Source organism: Montipora foliosa, chromosome 7 (assembly GCF_036669935.1).
Source record: "Montipora foliosa isolate CH-2021 chromosome 7, ASM3666993v2, whole genome shotgun sequence".
Lineage (NCBI taxonomy): Eukaryota > Metazoa > Cnidaria > Anthozoa > Scleractinia > Acroporidae > Montipora > Montipora foliosa.
In genome coordinates, this window is record NC_090875.1 from 17386268 (window position 1) to 17396267 (window position 10000).

At 40.0% G+C, this 10000-nt stretch overlaps 1 protein-coding gene across 5 annotated transcripts in view; it reads right to left on the bottom strand.

The window, feature by feature from the left end:
- Positions 1–192: 192 nt before the first annotated feature.
- The window catches only part of LOC138010941 (uncharacterized), a 42707-nt gene continuing 32899 nt past the window's right edge, over positions 193–10000 (bottom strand). For all 5 annotated transcript variants that reach the window (XM_068857948.1, XM_068857945.1, XM_068857950.1 and 2 more), the window contains 7 exons: positions 8906–9021; positions 8123–8275; positions 5598–5762; positions 4571–4689; positions 4023–4081; positions 2862–2958; positions 193–1288 (listed from right to left, as the gene is read on the bottom strand). In XM_068857948.1, coding sequence (XP_068714049.1) covers positions 1202–1288; positions 2862–2958; positions 4023–4081; positions 4571–4689; positions 5598–5762; positions 8123–8275; positions 8906–9021 — 796 coding nt within the window. In that variant the 3' untranslated portion in view covers positions 193–1201. The remainder of the gene's footprint in view (positions 1289–2861; positions 2959–4022; positions 4082–4570; positions 4690–5597; positions 5763–8122; positions 8276–8905; positions 9022–10000) is intronic.

The following is a 10000-nucleotide window of genomic DNA, read 5'->3' on the forward strand; positions in this document are numbered from 1 at the left end:
CAAACCAGCCTCCTCCAGGTACGATGGAATTTAGTGCACGAAAAAGTGCATCTTCATCATCAAATGTGGGCACAATTGGAGCAAAGAAAAGTCAAAATTAAAAACTTTCATTATCGAGCAAGTAACACAACCCAAATTTTACAGGGATAGGGAGGCTTAAGTGGTAAATAAAAACGGATAAGTACGCTATGAGCATCATAACAAACACTGTACTTATTACCTAATTCAGTTTATTGCATAGAAAACACGACTTTTAAACCTAAATGTTATTTTCCAGATATAAAATAAGGACATCTTATTAAGTCTCTTTTACTACTCTAACACAACAGCATTTTTTTTAATTGTGTAAATGATTTATTCAACCCTCGGTGAAGGTACTTTCTTGGTCTCCAATAACAACAAGTTTTTATTTTTTTGTCTTTATTTGTCGACTTCTTCCGTGCTTGGCGCTTTTCGCGGATTCGTTTTGCAAATTCTCAGCAAAAGAAAAGCCCGTACTTAGCTTACATGCCTCACAAGGAAGGCCCCCCTTGTTGACTTGAAGACATCATTAAAATCTTAAGTATGGCGTTTGCTGTGCTCCGTTGACTCAAACTTTACAGCAGCATGCTTTGAGAACACACCTGCCACTCCAAAGAATATATATGTTCTTTTCGGGGTCAGAATCTTCCTGTTCGATATCACTGAGCAGTTTTGGCGAAGCGGCTGATTACACGGTGAATTTTTGGTCTAGTTGTAACTTAACTATTCAGTTCTTTCCTTGTTTCTTTGTTTCTTTATTTTTAACTGGTCTTCTTCTTAAACTGAGCGGGTTTCAGAAAGTGTTCACGATTGCTTTGTTTTGCCACACCTCGCGCGGTGATTGGTTTAAAACCGCTCTCGCACGACACTTTCACCCAATCAGAGGCCAGACCATCGCAAAACTGTAACTTGTTAGCGCGTGCTTTCCCGCGGTTAGTTTGATTGCCTTCGTCTGTTTTGCTTGTCGAAGGTAAAACCGCCCTGTTGTCAACGATGAAGTTATTCATCTCCGACTTTCGAACAAGGACCGAACTCAATAAATTTGAAAAATAGTTCTAAAGTTTCTTTAAAAGGGTTTTTTTCCAGAACTTACACAGTTCTAAGAAGCCTTCATTAAAAACTCAATATATTTTTATAATAAACTAACGCAATTAAATATCTCCTGTTTCTTGAAAAGAAGTTAGAAAAGACCAGCTTTTTTCTTCAGATTTGTTTTCTTCCACATTGGTAGGACATCAAATGCGGCTCGGGTCATGTTGAACGCTTTCTGATAGAAGAAGAAACGAAAAACAGATCACCAATCATGAACTGCTTCCCACGTTGTCTCCTTATGAACTTGGTTGCGATGGGAGGACTACTTCCCAGGTCTCTCCTTCCTAACTTGAGAGCGATAAGAGACCTGGGAACGAGTTCGATAAAGTACTGTACCACGCCAAGAGTCCATTTGCCAAGAATTCGAATCTGGTATCAGGTTTGTCCCCATCAGCGTCAGAAAAGTGTCTATTTTTAAACCAAGTTTTGCGGGAAGATAAACAATAGACTCAATGTCATTGAGTCTATTGTTTATTTTCCCGCAAATAAATGGTTTAAAAAAGGACAATTTTCTGACGCTGATGGGGAACTAGGACAATAGGTCATTTCCGAGTTCATGTCTGCCTCCTCTTCAAAGCGAGTCTAAGTGCAAAGTTTTTGTGATGGTAATTAGTTCTACTTTACATATGAATGACAACTAACAAGTCAATTCCGAGTTCATGGCTGCCTCCTCTTCAAAGCGAGTCTAAGTGCGAAGTTTTTGTGATGGTAATTAGTTTTACTTTACATGTGAATGAAAACTAATTTTCAGAACAAAAACTTCGCACTTAGACTCGCTATGAAGAGGAGACAGATATGAACTCCGAAATGAGTAAATGTTACTCTTGGCTGATGGACTCTTGACCGCGCTAAGTTAAAATTGTCACTAAAAATCCACTGGATTACAGACTGCAACGTGGATGCTGATGGACTTATACACTTAATTAAAAAATGGCCGCCATTGGCCGCCATTTTAGTATTCTTTTGTTTGATTGCGTATAGTACACTCAACAAAATTACTGGACTCTGATTGGACGAAAGGAGTACAATTAATCCCAAATTGTACTCTCCAGGAGTACCAATTACTTTTCTTTCCGAAGTTGACAGACTTTCGAAGGCGACCATAAAGCACCCGAAGACGCCCGAAGATTTCCGAAGTTGACCCGAAGAATTTAGAAGGTGTCCGAGGTTCAACCGAAGTCTTTCCAAAATTTCCGACGTTGGATCTAAGAGTTTCAAAGGTTTCTGAAGTAAACACAAAGGGATCGGAGGAGATATATACAAAACTCACCTTTACCGCGTTCTGATTGGTTGATCGTAATTTTGCTGAGTATACTATAACTAAAAAATCGCACGACCTTTTCGTACGGTTCGTGATTAATAGATACTCGTGATTTTGAAAGCTCTCAAATTGCACTCGCCTAGAGGCTCCTCCTATTAATCAAGAATTGTACTCGAGGTCGTGCGATTTCCAATCCAGATTGGCCCCTTTTGACCTCGTTCAAGGTTAAATATTCTTTTGAATTTTACGTTTGAAAGCGAGGCCAAAAGGGGCCAATTTTCAAGGAAAGAAAAGAATACTAAAATGGTGGCCATTTTGGAATAAGATGTATATTTATTGGCCAACTTCACTAGCGGAAAGACGGGACAATGACCACACTACAAAAGGATGCCTAATTTCGATTTTTTTTCAGGCTGACAAACTAATTGAACTACTGATTGTCCAAGCGAACGTAAAATGAACAAGAAGACCAAAGTTCTCTTTTTACCTGAAAATCGTCTTCGTTGAGGTACGCCTCCAGCCTAGAAGGGTCCACCCCTTCAGGGGATGGTTTCTTCTTTAGTTCTTCTAAGCTATATTCCTTCCTAGAAATCAAAACACATCAAAGAGACATAATTTAAACAAAGTTCTCACGGTGTTTAACGAACTACGTTCCAAGTCAGTCTTTTCATGCAATCCCAATATTCACCCAATATTGGTGAGCAGGGGTGGCGCAGTAGTGAGAGCACAGGCCTCCCATCAATGTGGTCCAGGTTCGATTCCCAGACTCGGCGTCATATGTGGGTTGAGTTTATTGTTGATTCTCTTCTCTGCTCCGAGAGGTTCTACTCCGGGTTCTCCAGTTTTCCCATCTCCACAAGAACTAATATTTGATTTCAAATGATTTGATTTGAGTTAATTTCGTTAGTGTCCATAATTACTACTCTTGCGCTAAATTAAATCCATTGACACTTAAATAAAGTTGCTATCGTTATTATTATTATTATTATTATTATTATTATTATTATTATTATTGTTATTATTATTATTCATCTTCTTGTTCTTGTTCTTCTCAGCTTCTTGTTCTTGTTCTTGTTCTTGTTATACACTTTATTCCAAAATGGCTGCCATTTAAATATTCTTTTGTTTTATTTCATATTTTTTTTCAAATGCCTCGTTCTTAAGCTTAAAATTCAAAAGAATATTTTATCTTGAACGAGGCAACAAGGGCCAATTTGTATGCGCATAAATCATCGGCCTTTTTTGTATTATTATCATTATTATTATTATCATTATTATTATTATTATTATTATTATTATTATTATTATTAGCAGCAGCATCATCATCATCATCATCCATAATGGCATAAATAACAAAAGAATGTAAAGGAGATCGCCATTTATGAAAGTGGTCTATAAAAAGCAGTTTACTGCAAAGTTAGTGTTGAGAAGACAGGAGTAAAGAAGAAAAGCATTTTTCTATTCGAAGCAAACCCCTTCCATACGTTTCGGAGCTAAAATAATCGTGTAAAGAGCCTTCCAGTAAAATGCTTAAACCTAGTTCAGCAAAATGTGTACCTTTGGGACCTGTGGGGAGTGCGGAAGGGAGAGCAAACGCAGCCCGTATTGTCCCCCCTTGGTACGGCTGGCTTATAGCAAGAACACCAACCTTGATAGTTTGGCAAGCTCAACCTCGACCTTCAACTTATCGTTGTCAATTCGTCCAGCCTAAATAAAGCCAAAAACAAAGAGCCCAACAAAAGACGATTACATGAATGTCACAAAGAAAAGCCAATCTTGGGTTAATAAACGTTGGAGAGATATAAAGAAAACTATTTATAGATGGCTTTAAAGCCGAAAGGTGATCGCCTCATACAGAATCTTGAATTCTATCTTCAACCTTGGATAAAAAAGAGGAAAATCAATACCATTCCCAACTCCAAATCAAGATGAAAAACCGAACGATTTGAACTTCTCGAGGATTTCCATTTCATTTTGTGCAAGATAGCAGCTTCAAGGTCGATCCCTCATACAGAATCTTGAATGCAATGTTCAACCCTGGACAAACTAAACGGAAAAATAATATCATCCCCAGCCAAAAATGAAAAAAAAAATGGAGCGTTTTGGCCTTTTCGGAACGAGACTTCAGCCCACAACTTGTGCTATATGCCCTAAGAAATGTTATCTATGATGACATCGGCAACTTCAAACACTTACCGATCGATTTATTTTGGTCGCGTCAGGATGATCTTCCCAGAAAGGGAAAAGATTCTTAAAACTCTTTGGTTCAAGGCCAGCGTAAACAATAAATACTTCAGAAAAGTCGCGCTTCAGTTCTACAAAGAAAAATAACGTCGTCAATTTTTAATCGTGGGCACAATATTTTGTACTGTGGTTTCGGTGAACGGTTATAGCGCCGCAGTTGGTTAGCGTACGGCTTAATCTCTTCTCTTCCTTTCAACATCACGAACGACCAGCCTGGTAAAGCTTGCGACAAACGCCAATGTGTCCGTCACCCTCTTCTCGAGAACACACAAACAGCAATACTAATTCAAACCCAAAAAATTCCAATTCACCCCTTAAGGCGCCCGCAAACGAAGAAACAATGTAGCGGAAACATCGTTGCGGAAGCAACTGTTTCCCCGTTTGCGGCGCCCGAAACATTTGCTGCGGAAGCAAAAAAATGTTTCTGAATTTGTTCAGTTAATGTTTCCTCGTTTGCGCGCCGAGGAAACATTTCGGGAAACAATGCTTCCGCAAAAATATGTCCTGGTTTGCGGGCGCCTTAAGGCCCTCAGCCTCGGTTATAAAAAAGGTAGGTGGCGCTTAAGGTACTGGCAAACGAGGACACATTGCTGCGGACACATTGTTGCTGACACAAATGTTTCCCCGTTTGCCCGCGCGCGCAACAATTGTTGCGGACACAAATTTTGTGTCTGGGACACAAAAAATGTTTCTGATTTTGTTCAGAAACATTTTGTGTCCGCGACAAATGTTTCCCAGTTTACGCAGCATGGAAACACAACATCCATTTTGTGTCCCGCGCGTTTGCCCGCCAAAGAAACATCATGAGCAACAATGTGTCCTCCTTTGCAAAGGCCTTTAGACTGAGTGAAAAACTCCAAGTTGCCCTTCTTAAAGCATTTGCCAGTCTCATTACATTGCAAACTTAGGAACCAATATAACAAAGGACCAAATAAAGGAACCAAAACAAAGAAAGTGCTTTAAAGGAATGTGCCTGTACCTTCAGCGTAAGACTTAGTGGTCTCCATTGCAAGGCGCCTGTCATTACTCCAGCGTGTCTCGGCCGAACCAGTCGTTGAAGCTCTCGACTCAGAGTCTTCTTCGCTAAGCGGCCACCAGCCGTGCCACAAGTACATTTCATTGACTGCATCCACCAGAAACAAGGCTAAAAAAAAGAAAGACACGTTTTTCCTTTGAAAAACAGGTAATCAAACATCACCACCAAGGACGGCTGTGGGGAAGGAATGGTAAAATTGTAGCCTCACCACCTTTTTTGCTTTGGGTTTTCTTCTATGTTTGCATATCCATGTTATATACTCAACAAAATACCACGTTTCTGATTGGTCAAGGACGAATGCATAAATAGGTTATACAATGCATTAGAGGCCATAGAGTGCAATGCGGAAGTAATATGTGTGTATATACCTGTATATACCTGTATACACCTGTTTCGTATGCGGAAGTAATATGTGTGTATATACCTGTATATACCTGTATATACCTGTTTCGTATGGGTTGACAAAAAGTTGTGTTTGTTTTGTGTTCACTGTTTTGTCCATGTATACAGTATGTATGGTTTTTGGTGTGTGCTCATTTTTTTTTTTTTAATCCTATTGTACCTCTTGACCCATTCTCTATTTATCTCATGTCCAAATATTTCCTGAATATGACCTCCAGGTATTTTAAATTCCATATAGTTATTTCTGGAGGTCAGTACCTTAATTATAAATATTTTATTTATGGTGTTTGCAATACAGATTGTAATAAGCTACTGTAGGTACAATAAACATGTTGTTGTTGCTGTTCTTGCTGTGTAAACACAGCGATATTGGAATTCTTTTGAGTATATAATAAATAAAAAAATCGAATGAACTTCCTCGTGCATTTTCGTGACTTATGGCCACTCATGATGTTTTGGAAGTTCTCAAATTGCATTCCCCTACGACTTGTGAAATTTTGAGAACTTTCGAAACATCACCCGACATTCATACCATGTCCTATTCTCGGTTTTCACATGACGTCACGACCGCCATGTTGGTGCCCTAAACAAAGAAAAGGCGGCCATGTTGGTGCCCCGACCAAATCCTCCGGGAATTTAACTCTATTATTATGCAAACGCTTCCTTTTGTTTTCGTTGAAAAACATGGCTGTTGATCACGTGAGTGAAAACCAGCAATACGTAATGCATATATATAGCGGTTGAGTCACACCGCAGCCCCTGGCAACAGGGAAGTACAGACTGAACCTGCAGTAGGTCTCATTTGAGCGTTAACACTTTAAAATTTCATCCAAAAGCTACAACCGCTTCGTGCAGTGTAATAACCAGTTTACACTTGTTTGGGCATGCTAAAGGATTCGTTCAGACCAAAATAGTAATTAGAGAGCCTGTTTGTAAAGTGTTTTAAACACCACGACGGCAAACTCAACTGCTTACAGTTACAAAACTCAATGTTGTACCTAATTCGAATCCTTTGAGAATAAAACGTTTTGTTCTAGGTATTTCCATATCATTTAAATATGAATGCTTCATTATCATGCAAATACAATACACAAAAAATCTTAATCCCGGGAGATTTGAATTTGGTACAACATTGAGTAAGCCGATTTGGTCTATTGAACCATCACTTGTCACCTTCAAGTTGACAATTCGCCCTCCCTTGGACAATAATTGTCGTAACATTCGCCCCCGGATCTTAAAATGATGAGTTATTAGAGGCAGAACGAAAGCATTTTTTGTTCAAACGATGACTTTCGAGGTAGTTCACGGTAAAGGTCGATTAACATGGTACGATTCTTGGCGCATGCGACAAGCTTACGACAGGCCTACGACATGACTTACGATTGTCGAAGCGTTTCCAAACATGTTTAGCCCTTTCAGCCTTAAACCGGCCATACTTAGGATTTTACTCTGTCTAACGCCAGACGATTTAACTCGTCAATGGGGAAACCCCAGGAGTGCATGGGTTAAAATGTTGTGACACTTGTTCTAACGCACACGACAATCGTAAATGTGTTGTGCGGCCTTCACCCTAGACTACCCCGAAGGTCATTGCTTTTAAGAATCATTTAAGGTTGGGGAAACTATCAAAAGAGCAGGGGGCGAAAAGTTCGGTTATTGTTCTTTGGGCGAATTGTCTGGAATTCATATTTCCATTCATGGGTATTAAAGAAATACATGCCGTATTATGAGAATAAAAGTGAGGGAGTGGCCTACCAAGGGTGCGTTCGATTGGGAAATCTTGGTTTACGGGTAGATCTTAAAATCTGGATCTTCGGATTTCCAATCAAACACAAAATCCGAAAACGGATTTCGAGACGGATTTTGTTGATTGAAATCCTCACCCGACATGGATTTCCAATTAGTGAATCTGTGACAAAATCCGTTGTCAGATTTTGTGTTCGATTGGAAATCCGAAGATCCAGATTTTAAGATCTAAATCCGGATTTCCCAATCGAACGCACCCTAAGTCTACTTTACAGCAATAGGGTTAGCTTTATGGTTATCGTGCAATTAAAATTTAGTACCTGGTTGATCAGCAGAGTACAGCTGAGATTGTAAAATGGGATAAGGTGTGATGTGCTCCGACCTCCCGGGGTTTAAGACTTCAATCGCCTCAAAAGAACCGCTGGTACTTTTTAGGTTAAACACGCGAAGTGTGTACTCGTGTTTCTTTGAATCTGTGGGAACAAACATGAGCGAATGGCATAAATATTACAGTCAGAGTACATTGCCTGGACGGCGTGTGATTTTCCCAATGAGTGTGTTCCTGAGAAGGACTGTTGTGGGTACTGACCTTCAGACGAGCTGAGAAGAAGTCACCTTTAGGGTCAACTGAACGCATTGTTGATCCAACAAATATTCTATAAAGCCCTCGGCTGCACGTTCAAACATTGTTATAAAACATTTGCTGGATCAAGGATGTTAGAATGTGTAGCATGCATGTTTGATGACGTTTGTTCAACATTTTTTGTTGGAAGAATGTTTTGATTTCATCAAACATTTTCTCCAACTTACAACAAATTTTGAAGCGTGTAGCCGCCATTTTAACAATGTTGTATTGTAAAGACCAATCAGAGATAAGAGCCCAGTGTCCAATCCGAGAACCATAAGCAATCCAAAATGGCGGAGGTGGAAATTGTGACTAAAGTGACATATTTCCAACAATATTATATGCGTATCCAACATTGTTAGAAGCGTTTTTATAAAAAAGTGTTGGGACGTGTTCTTCTAACAATGTTGCAACGTGCAGCCGGGGCTTAACAATGTTTGAACGTGAAGCCAGGGCTTAAAAGCAGCTCAATACAAACCTAAACTCAGGGACTGAAACTGCGCCTTTCCGCCGAGAATATTCCAGAAGTCTTTGCTCTCCTCTCCTTCCGAGACTTCCTTGGCCTTGTAGTCTTTAGAGTATTGCCGGCTATACCTGAAAATAGATCATGTCGTTGCTAGAGCTTTCTATTCTTAATCGCTGCGAGGAACAACCACGAAAGACCACTAACATAAGTCAGTTGCAATTTCGTCCGTTTCCAAGCAACAAGCTCGTCTCCATTCTCACGGGCGCATAACAGCAATTACCATCATGAAGTTGCATTCAAACATTTAAGGAACAAAACAACGTGGCGCTGCGGATCAGAGGGTCCCTTAGTGAAAGAAGAACCTAGATAACGGCTTAGCTTCACAGGAGTTACTGTTGCTCAATTTGACACTTTGAGAGCGTATGACCGGTGCTACAGAGGTCTGAAGTTCGCGTTCTACCCTGCGAGCAGCTGGTTTCTTCTTCGCTTCCAGAAAGAGAAACCACTGCGAGCAGCCGTTCCATTTTCCATCGAGCATGTGCGAAGTACGTCACACCCCACGTGGTGCATTTCACATTAGTCGTCTTATTTCGCGGGAAGATATGGAATCACTAAGCAGCAGGCTCGCCCAAACGCAGCAGTTACGTAGCTGAACGCATATGCGCACGCGCCAAAACAAGTTAACTAACTCGTTTTACCGGTTCAAATTTAATTTTATTCGTCCTTGGCGCTGGAAGGCGGCTCATTCAGAGAAACTAATGGTTGCTCGCAGTGGTTCTCAAGGGAAGCATAGGCGAAACCAAATGCTCGCATATTAATAGGCCTCTGACTTTTCAGTTGTCCTTTCGCAACTGGCTTGTCATCATTTTCACGAGCACATAACACCATAATGACAGAAAGGATATATGAAATGTTCATCTACGAAGGCCACGGCGACGAAAATGTCACCTCAAAATATAAGTTTGAGCTATTCTAAGTATTTCATGATTGTTCGATCTTGTTTATAATTTTATTATACAATATTGGCAAAGTGTCCTATAACTGGGATTGGTGCGGATGGATTTGAAGTAAAGAGTGAGGCTAAAAGATTCACAGTAGTTTGTCCAC